This window comes from Poromitra crassiceps (assembly GCF_964638095.1).
Source record: "Poromitra crassiceps genome assembly, chromosome: 5".
NCBI lineage: Eukaryota > Metazoa > Chordata > Actinopteri > Beryciformes > Melamphaidae > Poromitra > Poromitra crassiceps.
The window spans coordinates 53,049,539-53,070,489 of NC_139642.1; the positions used below are offsets into that span (position 1 = coordinate 53,049,539).

Here is a 20,951-nt window from a genome sequence, read left to right on the forward strand (position 1 = left end):
GGCGACGGCGAATTCGCGCTTAGGAAACAACACATTTTGAAACCACCCTCCAGAGTGGAATTGTTTGATACCCTTCCCGCTGAGCGCTCCATGTAATCGCTTTGGAACGGCACATTTCAGAAACTCTTGACGTGCCTGCACACGCGACACACGCGATAACGCCATAGTCGTGCGCGAGTTGGCAACCAAATAAAACGTCAGTATGAATGAAGTTTGGCAACATTCAGAATTAAGCTACACTGCGGCCAACTTCAGTTACATGTTCATAGCGTTACTGCTGCGAGGAGCCGATGGCTGTACCCGGTCGGCATTTAACGTTAGTTACAAAAGCACGTCGACAGTGTTTTCTCACTGCCAGTATCCTACAGTAGGGTTTGACAGATCACAGTCAGCACTCCCGGTCATCGCTGCTCATTAAAGATTTCCAATAGGCGTTATTCTGATAAACTGGTCACATATTCTCACCCGACAAATATTAAAACTTTTAAACAGTTTGGGGTTTTTTTTGGAAAAAAGCCTTTTGGCAAGTCTAAATGACTGCGGAAGGCGGACTCTACTTCCGTGTTTAAAACAGGAAAGATGATTACGAAATGACGTCATGCAGCAGCCTCCTTGTATGGGCAAAGAATAAGGTGATCACACTGCCACCTAGCGACCTGGCATGTACATTACAGCGTTTTAAAAATTCAACAGCGCTCATGTAAACAGGGAGAAGGTGTGAAGGAAAAGGTGTGAAGGAAACGCTATTGTGTTGTTTCTTTCAGAAACTGTCCTCGTGTAAAGGGCCCCTAATACTTATCTGTATAGTAAAGTGGCTTTACAAAACTTTTCAACTGTCTGTTTGAAGATTGACACTGCAGCTGTGACCAAGTGTAGAATGAAGTGTAGGCTACAGAAATTAAATTGTGCCCTCCTGCATTTTGCACACAACATGGCTGCTTTGGCTGCATGTGAAATAGGCGTATAGACAAGATTCTGCACTGATTGAAATGAGGCCTGTGCTTCTGTGTGATTATGCACTAAGGCAGGTGAAAACTCTGTTCCTGTTTAATGCCTCCATTAAACGTGTCATCTTGTTTAGTCGGGTTTTAATGTGCAACAATAACATGATTACTGAGCATGAAGAGAGCTGCGCGCTTGACATCGGTCCTAGTGATTCTTGCTTCTGGTGCGGCAGTCAGATAAGATACAGTAACAAGCAGTGGAGGACTCGCACACAGAACTATAGACAAGACAAAGTCTTAAAAAATCAGATCCATTTTATTGTAGGATCGGCACAAATTGGCAGCAAACGTTTCAGTCCTAGTTGGACTATCGTCAGTGCAGTGACAATAACATGAACAATTTCATATCAGAGAGTATAAAAATGAAGAGGTGTGTGATGTGTGTGGGTAAGTGAAACGGAAAGCTTGCTTATACTCACTCTTGCTATGCCACGTTATGCGCAGCAGAACACATTGTTTTACAGTGTAGCCTTTAGCCTATGAAAGCTAAAGCAAAGCACCAGATGTTGCAGTGTCTCGCAAACACATTCTTGCTTTGGTCGAGGTTACGATGGAACATTGACAGGACAACACCGACTAAATTATAAATATTGATTGTTTTTTTTAAAGCATTTCATCTTTGATGAATAATGAATTGTTTTATAATGAGTTGTATTATAATAGTAAAACCTGTCAGTAAGAATCTGTAATGATACTCTCCCCCTTGTGCCCCCTGTTGTTTGATAGCTGCCATAATACAGAGGGTCAACAGCTCCTAGGGATTCATACTTGATACTTGTTGTGCTGACTGTTTAGCACAGCAGGCTGTAAGTGATGTCATGATAGATACTTGTTGTCCTGACTGTTTAGCACAGCAGGCTGTAAGTGATGTCAGGATAGATACTTGTTGTCCTGACTGTTTAGCACAGCAGGCTGTAAGTGATGTCAGGATAGATACTTGTTGTCCTGACTGTTTAGCACAGGAGGCTGTAAGTGATGTCAGGATAGATACTTGTTGTGCTGACTGTTTAGCACAGCAGGCTGTAAGTGATGTCATAGATACTTGTTGTGCTGACTGTTTAGCACAGCAGGCTGTAAGTGATGTCATAGATACTTGTTGTCCTGACTGTTTAGCACAGCAGGCAGTAAGTGATGTCAGGATAGATACTTGTTGTCCTGACTGTTTAGCACAGCAGGCTGTAAGAGATGTCAGGATAGATACTTGTTGTCCTGACTGTTTAGCACAGCAGGCTGTAAGTGATGTCAGGATAGATACTTGTTGTCCTGACTGTTTAGCACAGCAGGCTGTAAGTGATGTCAGGATAGATACTTGTTGTCCTGACTGTTTAGCACAGCAGGCTGTAAGTGATGTCAGGATAGATACTTGTTGTCCTGACTGTTTAGCACAGCAGGCTGTAAGTGATGTCAGGATAGATACTTGTTGTCCTGACTGTTTAGCACAGCAGGCTGTAAGTGATGTCAGGATAGATACTTGTTGTCCTGACTGTTTAGCACAGCAGGCTGTAAGTGATGTCAGGATAGATACTTGTTGTCCTGACTGTTTAGCACAGCAGGCTGTAAGTGATGTCAGGATTGATACTTGTTGTCCTGACTGTTTAGCACAGCAGGCTGTAAGTGATGTCAGGATAGATACTTGTTGTGCTGACTGTTTAGCACAGCAGGCTGTAAGTGATGTCATGATAGATACTTGTTGTCCTGACTGTTTAGCACAGCAGGCTGTAAGTGATGTCAGGATAGATACTTGTTGTCCTGACTGTTTAGCACAGCAGGCTGTAAGTGATGTCAGGATAGATACTTGTTGTCCTGACTGTTTAGCACAGCAGGCTGTAAGTGATGTCAGGATAGATACTTGTTGTCCTGACTGTTTAGCACAGCAGGCTGTAAGTGATGTCATAGATACTTGTTGTGCTGACTGTTTAGCACAGCAGGCTGTACGTGATGTCAGGATAGATACTTGTTGTCCTGACTGTTTAGCACAGCAGGCTGTAAGTGATGTCAGGATAGATACTTGTTGTCCTGACTGTTTAGCACAGCAGGCTGTAAGTGATGTCAGGATAGATACTTGTTGTCCTGACTGTTTAGCACAGCAGGCTGTAAGTGATGTCAGGATAGATACTTGTTGTCCTGACTGTTTAGCACAGCAGGCTGTAAGTGATGTCAGGATAGATACTTGTTGTCCTGACTGTTTAGCACAGCAGGCAGTAAGTGATGTCAGGATAGATACTTGTTGTCCTGACTGTTTAGCACAGCAGGCTGTAAGTGATGTCAGGATAGATACTTGTTGTCCTGACTGTTTAGCACAGCAGGCTGTAAGTGATGTCAGGATAGATACTTGTTGTCCTGACTGACTGTTTAGCACAGCAGGCTGTAAGTGATGTCAGGATTGATACTTGTTGTCCTGACTGTTTAGCACAGCAGGCTGTAAGTGATGTCAGGATAGATACTTGTTGTCCTGACTGTTTAGCACAGCAGGCTGTAAGTGATGTCAGGATAGATACTTGTTGTCCTGACTGTTTAGCACAGCAGGCTGTAAGTGATGTCAGGATAGATACTTGTTGTCCTGACTGTTTAGCACAGCAGGCAGTAAGTGATGTCAGGATAGATACTTGTTGTCCTGACTGTTTAGCACAGCAGGCTGTAAGTGATGTCAGGAGAGATACTTGTTGTGCTGACTGTTTAGCACAGCAGGCTGTAAGTGATGTCATGATAGATACTTGTTGTCCTGACTGTTTAGCACAGCAGGCTGTAAGTGATGTCAGGATAGATACTTGTTGTCCTGACTGTTTAGCACAGCAGGCTGTAAGTGATGTCAGGATAGATACTTGTTGTCCTGACTGTTTAGCACAGCAGGCTGTACGTGATGTCAGGATAGATACTTGTTGTCCTGACTGTTTAGCACAGCAGGCTGTAAGTGATGTCAGGATAGATACTTGTTGTCCTGACTGTTTAGCACAGCAGGCTGTAAGTGATGTCAGGATAGATACTTGTTGTCCTGACTGTTTAGCACAGCAGGCTGTAAGTGATGTCAGGATAGATACTTGTTGTCCTGACTGTTTAGCACAGCAGGCTGTAAGTGATGTCAGGATAGATACTTGTTGTCCTGACTGTTTAGCACAGCAGGCAGTAAGTGATGTCAGGATAGATACTTGTTGTCCTGACTGTTTAGCACAGCAGGCTGTAAGTGATGTCAGGATAGATACTTGTTGTCCTGACTGTTTAGCACAGCAGGCTGTAAGTGATGTCAGGATAGATACTTGTTGTCCTGACTGACTGTTTAGCACAGCAGGCTGTAAGTGATGTCAGGATTGATACTTGTTGTCCTGACTGTTTAGCACAGCAGGCTGTAAGTGATGTCAGGATAGATACTTGTTGTCCTGACTGTTTAGCACAGCAGGCTGTAAGTGATGTCAGGATAGATACTTGTTGTCCTGACTGTTTAGCACAGCAGGCTGTAAGTGATGTCAGGATAGATACTTGTTGTCCTGACTGTTTAGCACAGCAGGCAGTAAGTGATGTCAGGATAGATACTTGTTGTCCTGACTGTTTAGCACAGCAGGCTGTAAGTGATGTCAGGAGAGATACTTGTTGTCCTGACTGTTTAGCACAGCAGGCTGTAAGTGATGTCAGGATAGATACTTGTTGTCCTGACTGACTGTTTAGCACAGCAGGCTGTAAGTGATGTCAGGATTGATACTTGTTGTCCTGACTGTTTAGCACAGCAGGCTGTAAGTGATGTCAGGATAGATACTTGTTGTCCTGACTGTTTAGCACAGCAGGCTGTAAGTGATGTCAGGATAGATACTTGTTGTCCTGACTGTTTAGCACAGCAGGCTGTAAGTGATGTCAGGATAGATACTTGTTGTCCTGACTGTTTAGCACAGCAGGCTGTAAGTGATGTCAGGATAGATACTTGTTGTCCTGACTGTTTAGCACAGCAGGCTGTAAGTGATGTCAGGAGAGATACTTGTTGTCCTGACTGTTTAGCACAGCAGGCTGTAAGTGATGTCAGGATAGATACTTGTTGTCCTGACTGTTTAGCACAGCAGGCTGTAAGTGATGTCAGGATAGATACTTGTTGTGCTGACTGTTTAGCACAGCAGGCTGTAAGTGATGTTAGGATTGATACTTGTTGTCCTGACTGTTTAGCACAGCAGGCTGTAAGTGATGTCAGGATAGATACTTGTTGTCCTGACTGTTTAGCACAGCAGGCTGTAAGTGATGTCAGGATAGATACTTGTTGTGCTGACTGTTTAGCACAGCAGGCTGTAAGTGATGTTAGGATTGATACTTGTTGTCCTGACTGTTTAGCACAGCAGGCTGTAAGTGATGTCAGGATAGATACTTGTTGTCCTGACTGTTTAGCACAGCAGGCTGTAAGTGATGTCAGGAGAGGCTACAGTTCAATGACATAAGTCTTGGCAAAGTGCACATTTGCTCTGTATCAGTGGGTCAGAATCTCTCCAGAATCCACATCAGAGAATGGCATGTTATCAAGGCCTATGAACTCCATTACCTGTCCTGATCATTCTTTAGCAGTCTTGCTGTCTCTGCTGTACGCTTTGCATGTTTTAAAGTGTCACTAATTGACAACTGAGAGAGTGAAATAGGTTGTTGTCTGCCTTGACATTTCCCCTTTTCTGGGTCCTTCTTAGGACCAAAATGCGAGACTCATTAGCCAGTGGACAGCCAGGACGGGGTCTCGCGCTACTTTTGAATGCTAAAATAAAGCTGATAATGTACAATTTGATTAAAAAAAACACACACTTTCAAAGTACAACACAAACTGTCCATTTTGCGGTAACTCGACGGTGCTGCTTAATCCAGAACCTTACTTCCTGGAACTCTTCAGAGTAAAAAAAACGGGTCCATTGGAGTGAATGGAGATGTCGCGACTCTTCTATATACACGGCTCTGGCACACATGACTTCCATCACACCTCTGAGTGGAGCTTTATTCTCTTTCCTGACACTTGGTAAAAGTGCCAGAGCCTCGACTACATTTTCCTCCAGACACTTTTTCCTTCTGCATAGAGACATTTGGCTTGCAGCTGCAGCTGTCTGTCTCTTAGGGTTGATTCTGATGTGAAGTCAATTTATTTCGAGACCAGCGCTGAATTCAGTTGGAATGGAAATGGGCTGAATTTGGTTCAGCGGCCGTCTATCAATCCGAGCATGGGAAGGGAAGGACTGGTGTAGATAGAGAGATATATCGAGAAATGTCATAAATGAGCAATTTTCTTTCCTTCTGTCAGACACGTTGGACCTGGGCATCGATGATGACCAGCATGACTATGACAGTGTCGCCTCCGACGAAGACACGGACAGCGAACTGACCACCCAGAACAACAACAACACACAGCGCAACAACCGTGCAAGGGTACACAACACTTGAACACACTATGCACACTACAGCCTACTAAGCAGTGATCTGCATACATGCCTACACTCAAGCCCCCAGGAATAGCGCTGGGCTGTGAAGCCATTTGAACATGGTGGCGAAGCTCTGTATTGCAAGTCACGTGACGCCATGCAGCCCAGAAAGGAAAATTCCCATCCACTTGCATGGGGACCCCGGCAGCTGTTAAACCCAGGGGAATTTTTTCCGGGTGTCACTCAAAGTATAAAACGACTCTTTTAATGATCAAATCATTTTTTATGGGGCATTTTTTCTTTTCAGAAGCCACTAAGAGCCGTATACGGGGGTATTTTCTTCTTTTAATACATCCATGGGTGGGAGACGTCATGGAATACGTCATGGCACACATGCGCACTTCGCCTTGGGCCCCATGGTCAGGAAGTAAAACCAGGAAGAAAACCCCCCCATGATGGCTTCATGCACCAGTGAGCAGCCTCCGTCCGAATGCATGGGTTGGCGTGGCTCGTCCCCTATACTATACTATCCAGTTCTTTTAATACATCCATGCCTACACTCCAATAGAGAGCCAAAGTGGAACGTCACTTCCTGCTTCAGCACTGTACCAGAGATTTTCATCCGCCATTTATTTTCCCATAGACATTCCGTAAAATGCTTATAAAAAAATAGTTGTACTGGTTCAAACCAAACGGTACAGATATATTTAGAAACAGGAGAGATCGCATAACATTTCACTCGGACCATAACGTAAAAAAAATGCGGGTTTGAAGAAAATATTTTTTCGATGTTGTTTTTTTTAAGTTTTGGTCCGAGTGAAATGGTCTATGGTCTCTCCCGATTATATCATTAGCTGAACCATTTGGTTTGAACCAGTAAAACTCTTTTCATAAGCATTTTATGAAATGTCTATGGGAAAATAAATCGCGGATGAAAGTCTCTGGTACAGTGCTGAAGCAGGAAGTGACGTTCCACTTAGGCTCTCTATGCACACGTTGTGAGAAATATTCCATTACCAAGAGCTAGGCCCGACCACTGTGCCAATGCAATAGATTCACACATGCGCAACGATTCAGTCCCGTTCGTTCTGATCAGTGAGCCTCTGAAAATGTTGGGGAAAGCCGGCAGTAGCATCAGGAGAAGCATCTAGCAAAGCTTTTAATCTTTTCTTCTCTACGACTGCCTGTCCCAGCATGCTTTGCGGGGAGCGGCCACAGTCAGAGGGCTGCCAGATAGTTCCTGAGTGACATCATCAGCTATTCTGGGTCCCAGTCAGAGAGAGGCATTCTTCAGAGAGAGAGAGAGAGAGAGTGGGAGTCAAGAGAAGAGAGGAGAGGAGAACGTGCTTTTGTCGTGGTTTTTACCTAAAAGTTTAACCAAATTACATCAGATGCCATTGTGTTCAAATTGTATATGGTGTTTTCTGCAGTCTGTTATCAAGTGGAGGAATTAAGACAGACAATTGGGTAAAGGATTGGGTAAAGGAGGAATGGACTGGGGAAGAGGTGAAGGAATGAAGAAGGTGCCACCACCACCTCCCACCTTCCTACAATATAATATAATAATAATATCTCTATTTTCAAATCTAATTTAAAAAAATATTTAATCAAGAAATACATTGAATCTTGAGTTACTCGGATTCTTGCTGTTTTTTGGCAATGTCCTTTTTTCTTCCTTGTAGATAATTACTGTGTTATTGGTGGGTGTATGTACCTGGTCTGATGTGTATTCTGTACATTAATATACATATATGTATAAAAATTATTGTATGTGTAATGAGGTTATTATGCATATAATGTATAATATATGGTGTACATGATGTATATTATATTGTAATATACATTATGTAAAGAATTGTTGTGTACATTGGATGGATTCTTGGATGCATTGGTTCAACACAGGTTGATATCAAAGCATTGGGTTTTTGGGGTAATGTTGGATTGTATTATTGGGAATGGGTATTGATAGGGATTTGTAGGTGGATTTATGATGTATGTGTATGGGTAAGTTTGTGTACGTTTGTGTATATACATGCATATATATGTATGTATGTGTATGCATGAGCATGTGGGGAGGAGCGTGAGAGTTGGGATATGCATATACGGTAATATAGGGATGTATGAATTTGTTTATGAATGATTTGGGGGCAGGACTCGATAAGCCTAGGCTTCTTCCTGCCCCTTTTCAAACAGTTCGCCTTTTTTATGTTTGAGTTTACGTATTTTCCTTTTGATGAAGTCTATTAGACTGTTATGTTTACTGTTTTTTTTTCTCACTTTATGTATTGTTTTAACTGTTTGAAATAAATCGTTTCAATCAATCAATATATAGGTAGAGCAACGTAGAGGAGCGTTTGTGGGTCAACATGTCAGAGTGGTATAGAAGTGTTTGAGCATGCTCCCCCCCAGTCACAGGAAGTGGGGATGGTGGGGGTACACGGAGAGGCAGAACTAAAAGGCTCCACTGTCTATCTGTGATCAGCTGTACTGCTGTACTGCCTCCAGCCCTCTGTCTCTCACACAGTCAGCAGCTCTGTCTGTCTGTACCCAGCTCATTTCCCCTCGTATCACCTCTGCATAAATCGGATCGTTATGAAGGCTTCTTCTGACTTGGTCTGGTCTCACGTGCTCTCCGGTGCCAGAGGCGAGGCTCGTTCAAACATGCTGGACTCTAATGTCATGTGGGGGAACACCAGAAACACTCATGAATCTTGAGCCATTTTTCAAAATGTGAAAAAAATTTGAAATCAGGGAGTATACTGCTCAGCTCATCCAAGTACCACTGAGAAGAATTTGGGGGAAACGATAAAATAAAATGATGTGTGGCAATCTCTTCACAACGTTCACAATGTTGGTCTCCTCCATCTGTCTGCTCCCCCTGTCTATATCCAGAGCATGGACTCACTTTGTGTCTCTTGTCCATCTGTCTATGCAGAGCATGGACTCACTTTGTGTCTCTTGTCCATCTGTCTATGCAGAGCATGGACTCGTCGGACCTGTCGGACGGGCCCATCACCCTGCAGGAGTACCTGGAGGTGAAGAAGGCCCTGGCCTCCTCGGAGGCCAAAGTGCAGCAGCTGATGAAGGTCAACAACAACCTGAGCGAGGAGCTCCGGCGGCTCCAGAAGGAGGTGAGGAGGAGGGACGGAGAAAGAAGGTCAGAGGTTCAACAACAGCTCACAACAGGACTCTGGGTAATACGGGGGGGGGGGGGGGGGTGGAGAGAGAGCTTTGTTGAGTGTTATGGCAATAAAACAACACTGGGTCAAGTTATTGCATGAAGAACAGCTGGTATTCTGTCTATCCCCTGGGCCATCTTGACTACGGTCAGGAAGCAGGAAGGCTGCAGCTGGCTTAGCTAGCGCTAACTTCCGCCAAGCTGCTAGTTAGCCTGGCTAGGTAACGTCAATATGGCTAGCCTAGTCCGCACTGTCGTTAAATACTTCCTAGTTGCTTGAATCATAATCAGGTTAAGGTCTTTCCTGTCAAATACTGTAACTATTGACCACTAGCATTAGTAACTTACTGCTCACCACACATGCCATGTTTTTGTTGACATCAAAATGTACACAGGACACCGTGCAAGTATGACTGAGTTATTAATTATTTTGCTTATTAGAAAGTTGGGGAGAATAATACGGATGGAAATGGGAAATGGAGAAGGTAGAATATTATTATTTGGTTTTTTGATTGGCTGCTTTAGTCTACCTGATGACTTGTCAATTATGTAAATTGTCATCACCATCAGGTGTGCCATTAATTAGATCCAGACCTATAAAAACCACTCGGTTATGTAGTGTCTGTAAATCTGAAGAAGGCCATAGGCCGAAACGTCATTTCATTAAAACATTTTGCATATGGAGCAGTGAGCGTGCGACACTTTCTTCATCCTCAAGTTCGCGATTTCGGTGATCAGCACCTCCTGAAACTTATTATTATTGTGCGTTACTGTCTTCTTTCAAAGAATATTATTAAATCAGATAGGAGATGATGCCGTGACGGGATGATTGAGACTAGATGATTGAGAAGAAAAGAGGCAGACTGTGGGAAAGAGGAGAGGGAGCAGTCGAGCCAGACGGAAGCAGCAGGATGATGAAGACACAAGTTGACAGTTTCATATCTTTGTGAACCGATGCATTTTTGTGACAAGGTGTGATTTTTTCATAGTCATCGACAGACAGACACATTTGCTGACACCTTTTCAGTGTCACTCAATATACATAAAGTAGATGTCATTGTCATGGAGGACAAATACTGGTTCCCATTTTGAGTTAGATGTCATTTTGACTGAATGGCGCTTATCTGCTCTTCCATTTTGCTTCATTTGGTTTCCTGTGATAACGTCATCATCATTATTACTTCACTCTGTATGCGTATTAGTGGCCCGCCAATGTCAAACTCCATTACCCATGATGCACGTGTTCTTGTTGTCACGTGATTAAGGCTCGAGTGACGAGTGAAAAAGCGCACACGCACTTGTACATACAAACACACTTGCAGGTAGTACAGTAGGGTTGGGCGATGGGACAAATATATCAGCTAACTATGATAGGCTTTACTCCAACGTCAGTTGATTATTTTGGGGGGCGATCTTTCAGGCGATTGTTGTCATTTTAATTTGCTAATTTAATGGTCTAACGGTAAAGCATGAGAGAGAGAGACACACACACACACACACACACACACAGAGAACGCGAGACAGACAGTGAGAGAGAGTGAGTGAGAGAGAGAGACATGCGGCTCAGCACACGTCTCACACACACAAACACCACACACACGTACACACATATAAGCGCAAATATATCGACAATTGCCGGTTGATGGGCTGACGATGGCCGGTTGGAAAATGTTCACATATCGCCCAGCCCTACTTGCAAGCCGGTCACATATATATATATATATAATATAAGATGAGAAGTCAAAGTAACACAACTAGTGTGGTCAAGTGAGTCATTTAGACTGTAGCTCCTCAGTGCAGGTGAGCAACCCCACAAATCCCCCCTCATTGACCCCTCCCTCCTAAACTAAGTATGTATGTAGCCCCGCCCCCTACTACCCCGTTCCCCAAGCTTAACTCAGCATGTCACCTATCAGAGTGCTTTTACTGCACACATCCTCCTCTCCCCAGTAACCATGTGAAGTCATATGTGAAACCCATGTATATTTGAATGAAATCAATGTCCCCTCTTAACTGTCTTTGTGGATGCTTGTCTTTGACCATTCAGTTGACACCTCCCTCCCTCCCTCCCTCCCTCCCTCCCCTTCAACCTCCCCATGTCCCTCCCTGCCTCCCTCCCTCCATCCTCTCATCCCTCCCCCGCTCCCTGCCTCCCTCTCCTGTAGATCACGCGGATGCAGACGGAGAACAGTGCGCTGCGGGGGGGCCAGCAGGCTGGGGGGGTGGCTGGCCATGGGGTAGGGGGCCCCGGTGGAGGAGGAGGAGGAGGAGGAGGCCACTGGCCAGGGGGCGGGGTGAGAGGAGGGATAGGAGGAGGGGGAGGGGTGGGCGGCTTTGGGCCGGGCGGGGACCCCCCGGGTTTCTCGGCGCCCTCTGCGGTGGCCCCTCACGCCCATCCCCACCGGAGGGACCGCCAGGCGTTCTCCATGTACGAGCCCGGGGCCACGCCCGGCCTCAAGGCCCACGGCCCCCCAGCCCTGGACTCCCTGGCAGCCCGCCTGCAGCCCCTCAACACACCCGGCGTAAGTTAGAACCCCACGCCCCCCCCCCCCCCCCTCCTCCAACTTCCACCTTCCTTTTGGTGGCCCCGATTGGCTCTCTGTGGCCTGATTGACGGGTGGTCGTCCAATCCGTTATCATCTCTCTCTCTCTTTCCCTTTTAACTCTCGTATCTCCCTGCATCTCAGTTGCCCCATCCTTCTCTTTGAAACGTCCAGTCATGCATGTGCCCCCGCTTAGCTGTGAGAGTTTAGGATGAGCACATCTGAGAACGAAGAGACTGTCCTCACCCTCTCTTCCTTTAGACCGTCCTCACCCTCTCTTCCTTTAGGGCCACGAAGAGGCACCTGCATGAGTGATGAGAGTGTGACCCGAGAGAGAAAGATGGAAAATAGGGGCGTGTCTTGTCTGGTCTGACGCCTGGTGGTGACGCCTCTCGGATGCTCTGCAGCCTGCTCTGCACCCTCTGACCTTCTTCCCCTGTTTCAACCCCTTTCTGATCTCCAGTTAGCTCTCCTGTCCTCCTACTGCTGGACCGCTGCTTAACCCGGGAGCCCCGGCAATATCACACACACACACACACACACACACACACACAGAGGGAAGGATATGAACCGTGTTATGTCTACAGGCTACAGTGGCTGCTAAATTCCCAGATTCACCAGCAGGCACTTTCGGGTAGCTAGGATGGAATTGGAAAAGTAGCTCCATCCATTGGTTGCACTTGCTTCCCTGGCAAAGTGGCTGATAGAGCAGACAACAACTAGACAACCAGTTCTAGCATCTAGCAGCATTTGGCTGGTGACTGCTGTGAATTTACCACCTTCGCACGGTGTGAAGGTGGTAGCATGTATTTCTGTTGGTGTATTTCTGTCTGTTCTGCGGGTGTGCGATTCACACCCGCACACCAACAGAAACACATGCTAAAGTTGCCTGTGACTCCCATGACTTATCGGAAACCCCCAACCTCAGAAGCAAGGCTATGGCAGCAGCTACTGTATGCACACACACTCACAATGACTTGCCACTGCTAGCAAGCTCTCTATGGAGGAGATCCCCATAGAAGATCCCATTCACCATCTCTTTACACAAAGATTTACCACTTTGTCTGTGTGTCTGTTTTCTGTCTGTCTGTCTGTCTGTCTGTCTGTCTGTCTGTCTCTCTTCACCTATCTGTCCCTTGCTCACTGCAGTACAGCCGTGCATCCTCTGGATGTAAGCATTCTGTCTGTCATTGGGCATTGAATTTTTTTGCCAATTCCTCAAATGTTGGATTCTCTCTCTATACAAATATTCATCCCTTCTGTTGATTGTGCATTCTAGTATTGTAGATCAACAACATTGTGTTAGTTAGTTTGTGTGTGTTAGTTAGGAGTTAGTTTAGTTGGAGATCAACAACATTGTGTGTCATGTTAGTTAGGAGTTAGTTTAGTCGAGTGTTATTTGACCTTCAGTTTTAGATCACTGTAGAGGCATGTAGTCCCGTGGAATGATCATGGGTGAACTGATGAGTTGATCTAGCACTGCTCTCATTGGCTCGTTTTCCTGTGCTCTGCAAAAACCTCTCTTTCCCCCTCTCTTCTCCACACTATACCGCTCTTTCCCCACATCTTTCTCCCTGCTTCTTCTTCTCCTCCCTGCACCTCTCTTTCTTCCATCTCTCTCTCTTCCACTCTGGATGTTTCTGTGCCTCCTCTCTCTGCAGGTGAGGAAGGGTGGTCCTGCGCCCTACGGGGGCCAGCATCTCTCTGGATCTATGGAGATGGGAAGATACATGGTGAGTTCTTGTAGTTTCACCTTGACTCAAGATTTATATATATATATATATATATAATATTTTTTTATAATGTTGATGATTCTGCACTCTGAATTAAGCCCCTTCAGGAAATTGAGGTTATAGGTTTGCATTGTTTTGCCAAATCTAACTCCCACAAATATTGCAAAGTCTGTCACTTTTTTTAGCCAGTACTGCACTTTTACTACAGAAAGCCACCCACCGAGTAAAAATTTGCCTGAACTGCAAAAAAACAAAAATAAACTTAACGGCAATAAAAACAATTGTTGCATCATTGCACTCAACCTTTAGTACAAATCAAAAGTTTAAACATCTCAACATGCCTCACTTTTTTTTTTGGACAAGCAACTGTAATGTTAAGGATTCTTATGTCAAAATATTGACAGAAAAACATACTGTAAAGAGACTGAGTAATCCATGCCTTTGAAAACATCACATAATTATGCTGAGAGCATCCATTTTATAGTAGAGTAAGCCCCAGTGGAAATAAACCCCATCTGTGTTGGTGCCATGCTCTGTCCATGAAGCTGAATGAGTGAGTTGATGCAGCGCAGAGTGTGTTGATGCAACGGAGTGTGTGTTGATGCAGCGCAGAGTGTGTTGATGCAACGGAGTGTGTGTTGATGCAGCGCAGAGTGTGTTGATGCAGTGGAGAGTGTGTTGATGCAGCGGAGAGTGTTGATGCAGTGGAGAGAGTGTTGATGCAGCGGAGAGCGTGTGTTGATGCAGCGGAGAGCGTGTGTTGATGCAGCGGAGAGCGTGTGTTGATGCAGTGGAGAGTGTGTGTTGATGCAGTGGAGAGTGTGTTGATGCAGCGGAGAGAGTGTTGATGCAGCGGAGAGAGTGTTGATGCAGTGGAGAGAGTGTTGATGCAGCGGAGAGCGTGTGTTGATGCAGCGGAGAGTGTTGATGCAGTGGAGAGTGTGTGTTGATGCAGCGGAGAGAGTGTTGATGCAGCGGAGAGAGTGTTGATGCAGCGGAGAGTGTGTTGATGCAGCGGAGAGAGTGTTGATGCAGTGGAGTGTGTTGATGCAGCGGAGAGTGTGTTGATGCAGTGGAGAGAGTGTTGATGCAGCGGAGAGCGTGTGTTGATGCAGCGGAGAGCGTGTGTTGATGCAGCGGAGAGTGTGTGTTGATGCAGTGGAGTGTGTTGATGCAGCGGAGAGAGTGTTGATGCAGCGGAGAGAGTGTTGATGCAGCGGAGAGTGTGTTGATGCAGTGGAGAGTGTGTTGATGCAGTGGAGAGTGTGTTGATGCAGCGGAGAGCGTGTTGATGCAGCGGAGAGTGTGTTGATGCAGCGGAGAGTGTGTTGATGCAGTGGAGAGTGTGTTGATGCAGCATGTTGTTGCTGTGTGTCCCTCCCCAGGTGCCTAAAGCAGAGAAGCACGGCAGCGGAACCGACAGTGACTATGACAACACACAAACATATGACCTCTCGCTAAGGTCAGATTCACGGCAAGTCACTACTCACAGAGAGATGCTATTTCTTTCAGCAATTCTCTTCTTCTACTTTCACTCATTTCTAATAATCAATGTGAAGAATTTTAATCCAAATTGTGGCATCCACCAGTTTGAAATGAATTGGACACCCTAGCCAAGTTATTATCCAACTAAAACCCTTGCCAAATATTCACCTCTCCAAGTATAGGAAAATCTGTAGTTTTTACATATTTAGTCATGAAATTAAGCTTAGATTTTGTTCTCTAAATGGATATATCAAATGCTTCAGTTAGGCCTATGTACTGCTTTTTCTATATACTTTCCTGGACACATCCCATAATTGTCTTCACTATGAGACGATGCTGTACTCTGTGCTGTGTAAACTTGGCACAAGGTCCCCGCGGAACAGGAAGTGGCTGATCCTCACTAACAGTTTTGAACGAGACTCACAGAGCAGATGGGGAGCTAGGCGGTCCCCTAAGGCTTTCAACACTTACAGATGGCATGGAGGTGCTACAGTCTTATCTTCAGGCGCAGGCTGCTGAATGTCCTCGGTGTCACCTCTCCTCATTGGGTCTAAGAAGGTGTTCATTAAAGTGTGTTTGCGTGCGTTTGCCTTTAGCAGTATGGGCCGCAGCAGCGAGGAGGAGGGGCGCGGGGACTCAGAGGAGGGCGGGGAGGGGGCGGAGCCGGACCCCACCCTCCCCTGCACAGAGGACGTCATACTGAAGACGGAGCAGGTGACCAAAAACATCCAGGAGCTCCTGAGAGCCGCGCAGGAGTTCAAGCACGACAGGTAGGAGGGACGCACACACACATACGCACACGCACGTGCTGAATTTAGACAGCAGATTACCCCTGCTCTAGCTATCAGAACACGTTTAGCTTGTTTCACATTTTTAGTATTGATACTAGGGATGTTCATTTTGAACAATTTCCACAATTGAAATTCGGGAAAATTAACGATCAATTATCGATTATCGATAGCGTAATAATAATAATATATATATATATATATATTTTTTTTTTCTTTACTCTGGTCTGGTAATAACGTTGCGCGTTCTCGGCCAGCTATAATGGCGATGCCGCTGTGTAGTAAGAATATTAGACACTAGCGCTGTGGCCAGGTAAACAAACATGTAACAACAGGTTACATGATGTAAGGCAATCGGCGTCTTCCAGCTTAGCTGACAGCACAAGAGTCAAATCAACAGGCCTGAGCCTCACTGAGGTCCGCAGACCGCTGGGTGCGTTTGTTTGTGTCCCCGGCGCATGCCGGTGTGAATTCCCCATGTTTAAAACAGTTTTGTTGGCACAAAGGCCCGTGTGCAGCCAGAAAACTATATATTACGGTACTATATGAAGCTCCACCTCACGTTAGTCGGCTGTGCAATGGAGTGGGGCGAGGAGGAACGAATTCCACCCAAACCTAGTCCGCAAAAAATAAATAAAAAAATAATAATAATAATAATCAATAAAAATTCCACGTGATCGAATTCATTCCTCAACGATCGATTATCGATTATTGATGAACATCCCTAATTGATACTATCGATAGCTGTTGCAAATGCAAATAAGTATTGTATCCGATTCAAATTTTCAGTATTGATACTTTTCGATACTATCGATACTTTTGACAGCCCTAGGCTATATATTACAACTTTATGACCTCATTGAAAGCCTTTTCTTCTCCTCTTCAGCTTCGTTCCATGTTCTGAGAAGATCCACTCCGCTGTCACTGAGATGGCCTCACTCTTTCCCAAAGTAAGTTCCCTGTCCCCTCCGTCTCTCTCAGTCTCTGGCTGTCCCTCTCTGTCTCTCTTTCTCTTCCGTCTTCTCTGTTGACATCTTCCGTCCGAACACGAGAGGCTCGTTCTGACCCCCCCCCCCCCCTCTCTGTCTCTCCATAGCGTCCGGCGTTAGACGCGGTGCACTGCTCGTTGCGCCTGCTGGCCTCCAGCGCCTCGCGGCTGCAGGTGGAGTGCCGCAAGGCGTCGCCCTCGGAGCCCGGGGCCCCCGCCGTGGACTACCAGCTCCTCACCCAGCAGGTCATCCAGTGCGCCTACGACATCGCCAAGGCCGCCAAGCAGCTGGTCACCATCACCACCCGCGAGAAGAAACAGTGACCCTGCATGACGCCGGGATGGAGTGGAGGATGGAGGGATGGAGAGAGAGAGAAGAGGGAGTGCGAGGACTACTAGGGATCAATGCGTGGATGGGACGGGAGGGGGCTACGGGGAGAGGGAGAGAGAGAAGAGCTATAGCTGTGAGGGCGAGAGAGGGGGAGTGACTGAGAGGACGAGAGAGGGGGAGTGACAGAGGATGGGGAGGAGAGGAAAGTCCAACTATTTGGGAGACAGAAAAGACAGAGAGAATGTAGGGGCGTACAGGGAAAGAGGAAAGTTAGATTGTAACACTACGGAGAAAACTGAGGAGGGAGCAATTCCACGCGTAGCGGAGGGATCTCCAAGTGAAAGTCGGAGCGAGCGGAAGGAACTAGAGCTCGCGCAGCACGCCAAGTAAACGGCGTGGGAGTCAAACGGCGAGGTGTTTTAATACCCGCTTTAACTGTGATACGCGTACTTGAGTAACGACGACGGTGATGTAGCGAGAACGCAGCATCCCGAGATGTTACCGCTCTCGGGATGTTCCTCCTCTCCGTCCCTGCAACCTCTTCTCTCTCTCTCTCTCTCTCCATCCACATCTACCAGAAAACCAGGGCCCTCTCTCCCCAGACAGGAGGAGCTGCAGGTGGGGAGAGGGACCCCTCCAGGGACCCACCTCGCTACACCCACCCCCCTTCCACACACCCCACCCTGACTAGGTGGTACACAGCTCCACCCTGACTAGGTGGTACACAGCATGACTTGGCATGTTTTCCTTTTCCTTGTCTCCTTTTTCTTTATTACCCCCCCCCCCCCCCACCCTCTTTTGAATATGCAGATCGGTCGCATCTGCACCTCTGAGGACAAAAATGACAGACTTAAGAAAACAAAACACTTACACTGGAATAATTGTGATTTTGTTGTTGTTATTGTTTATCATGCTCATTGTTTTTTTTGTATTATTGATATTTTTACTGACTGTCATCATGATTTAACTGTTTGTGTTTATTTCAATGTCTCAGATAGTGATTCTCATTCAGTGGAATAGGGAGAAAGCCGGGAGTACGTGCTCAACCTCTGACTGGGGTGGAAATAACACATTCACACACACGCGTGCGCGCACACACACACACACACACACACACACACACAAACACAGAAAATAACCTGTGAAATGGTCCTCGACACTTCTCAAGCACTCCTTTTCTTCTCTGGATGACCCCCCCCTCCCCTCCATCATATTGAATTGACTGTTTGGTTTTGTACCTGTCTGTTTGTGATATGTCTGTTTGTGATATGTCCTGTGGCCAAGGGGTTGAACAGTTGCCAAAGGGTGTAGCGGGATGTGTTTTCAGTTAGATTTTCTGTCCGACTGGAAGTCCCTTGGTGCGCTACGACAGGACCTACAGTATGTTACAACTGCTCCTTCGTGTTTCCTCCTGTTGTTTTCTGTGCGCTCGATGTACCGCACAACTTTGCCTGATTTAACAGAGCCAGTGGAATCATCTCAGAATCGACCCCGCGTACGTTTTGCTGTGGCCGAGCAAGACGGTGAAATCAAGCGCACCGTTTGGTCCGCTTTGTGTACGAGGATCAAACCCCGGCGGCTGTGCTCCATGGTGCTGAACACAGCAACTAGTCACATGCATGGTATCAAAATGTGCAGCCACATATTCGATTGTTATAGCATACCGGTATGTTGCAAGTAAGCTTTAAATAGACTTCTCCTCATGTTGTGGGAACCTGGAACGTTACGTAACATAGCTTAGGCTGCTTTGTCAGCTGCATTGCTTATGAGCTAGAATCCATTTCATCCACACATGTGGGGAGATACCTTCATTTGAAATGGTTTCAACCACCTCAAGTGTGCTTGATTTAGTTTGCCTTGTATTATTTTTTGACTTTTTAGACTTTTTAAGTGTTTAACAAGCAAAATCAAGCCCACGTTCTGTTTTCCTGAAATGCCATTTCCAGTGGATTGTCTCGGTCACGGCCCCGCTAACGCGGTGCCACAGAAGTCACACTTATAGCTCACCGTCTCTGAACTCTGCTAAATGAGAGAGACCACTTTGGGAACAAACAATTTTTTTTACAAACAAGATAGCGCACTTAGCGTCCTGTAGGTTTAAAGCTTCCTGTACTGTGCCGAACAAATATGGTTGTGTCTGTAACAAGGATGCGGACGTGCTATAGCATAGTCCATAGTCCTTCCTCACAGTTGGCTCATCTAACTAGAGGATTCATTTAGATTAACTTTGAAACCCACCTTCAATGATTCTTCAGCTGGTTTCTCAAAGCGTTTGCAGCTTGTTGTGTTGGTCTGCTCTACGCACACTACAGTCATGCTCTCCATGCACAAAATGTCTCGCTGTTGCATTTAATTTCCTCATGCGAAACATTGTCCTCATTCTTCAAACAGCATCTCTACAGTATGTTGCCATTTCCTTCTCCTCGTGTCACTGCCCTCGGCGAGGAACAAATTACAACTTAAGTTTCAAACACTTTGAGAGATTTGTTGCCAGAATCCTTTCAGCACTTCTGCATCCGCTTATTCAATGTTTTTTCTTCTTCTTGTTTTTACTCCCTTGGGGGTCTCGATGTTTCTCTCAGTCTGTCGTCTGCTTTTACACACGTCCCCGTAGGGGAGGACGGATCGGTTGGATGGCTTCCCCGTCAAAACAAATCATGTCCAGAAGACTTTTGGAATGTTTCTCGTAATATTGTAATGCCTTTGCACATCATCATCTCCCATTTTGAGTGGCTTAGATACAGTGTTGTCGTACCGTCTGCTGAAAGAACACACACACTTCCATACGCACGGGGGCCAGTAGAACAGCTTCTAACCACTTGTCCCTTCAATCACGATTGCCCAAGTTCTAGACTTAGAGCCTTATATATGAACATATATTTTCGTGGTCTATTTTATATTAAGCTATATGTTAGGATTATCTTTGCGAGATATTTATGTCCATCTATTTGTTAGCCAAAGTGGGCTTCAGGCTATGGTATCCATTCACCAAATCTCCAGTTCAACCCTTAGGTCTTGACACCCTATGCACACTATCTTGATCTAGGTTTTGTGAGTATGTTGTGTTTGCCCCGCCCCCTTTCCCCCCAATCTATCCTCTAGTCACATTGTAATTAATGATCCTACCAGAAACCACAGCAATCAGCACATGGAGCGAAGAGCATGAACAACAATGTGGTCTAGGTGTGATCTAGCTCATTTCTAAACCGTGTGGTATTAGTTGCACTATATTCAAAATGCCAAGTGGGGTCGAGTAGGGTCTAATTCATACATGGGCAACATACGGCCCGCGGGCCGTATGCGGCCCGCGGGCGCCCCCTGTGTGGCCCGCGATGGAATTGCAAAAAAAAAAAAAAATCTTTTTTTTTTTTTTTTTTTTTTTTTACAGTGCTCCTGAACACAACATGCAAGATACCCACTGAATAAGTGTCCAAATGTTCATGTCATTCTGGCCAATACTCTGTTATAGCATTTCAGTCTGGAATATGGAATATCTTTCAATAATATTTATGACTAAAAGGCTAAAAGTAAT

At 45.7% G+C, this 20,951-nt stretch overlaps 1 protein-coding gene across 1 annotated transcript in view; it reads left to right on the plus strand.

Annotated features, from left to right (window-relative positions):
• The window catches only part of git1 (G protein-coupled receptor kinase interacting ArfGAP 1), a 41,671-nt gene extending 20,973 nt beyond the window's left edge, over window positions 1-20,698 (plus strand). Inside the window, exons 14-21 of the mRNA XM_083637124.1 lie at window positions 6,256-6,380; window positions 9,352-9,504; window positions 11,717-12,073; window positions 13,756-13,827; window positions 15,213-15,289; window positions 15,909-16,082; window positions 16,987-17,050; window positions 17,197-20,698. Of these exons, the coding sequence (XP_083493250.1) occupies window positions 6,256-6,380; window positions 9,352-9,504; window positions 11,717-12,073; window positions 13,756-13,827; window positions 15,213-15,289; window positions 15,909-16,082; window positions 16,987-17,050; window positions 17,197-17,412 (1,238 nt within the window). The 3' untranslated portion in view covers window positions 17,413-20,698. The remainder of the gene's footprint in view (window positions 1-6,255; window positions 6,381-9,351; window positions 9,505-11,716; window positions 12,074-13,755; window positions 13,828-15,212; window positions 15,290-15,908; window positions 16,083-16,986; window positions 17,051-17,196) is intronic.
• The last annotated feature ends 253 nt before the right edge of the window (window positions 20,699-20,951 follow it).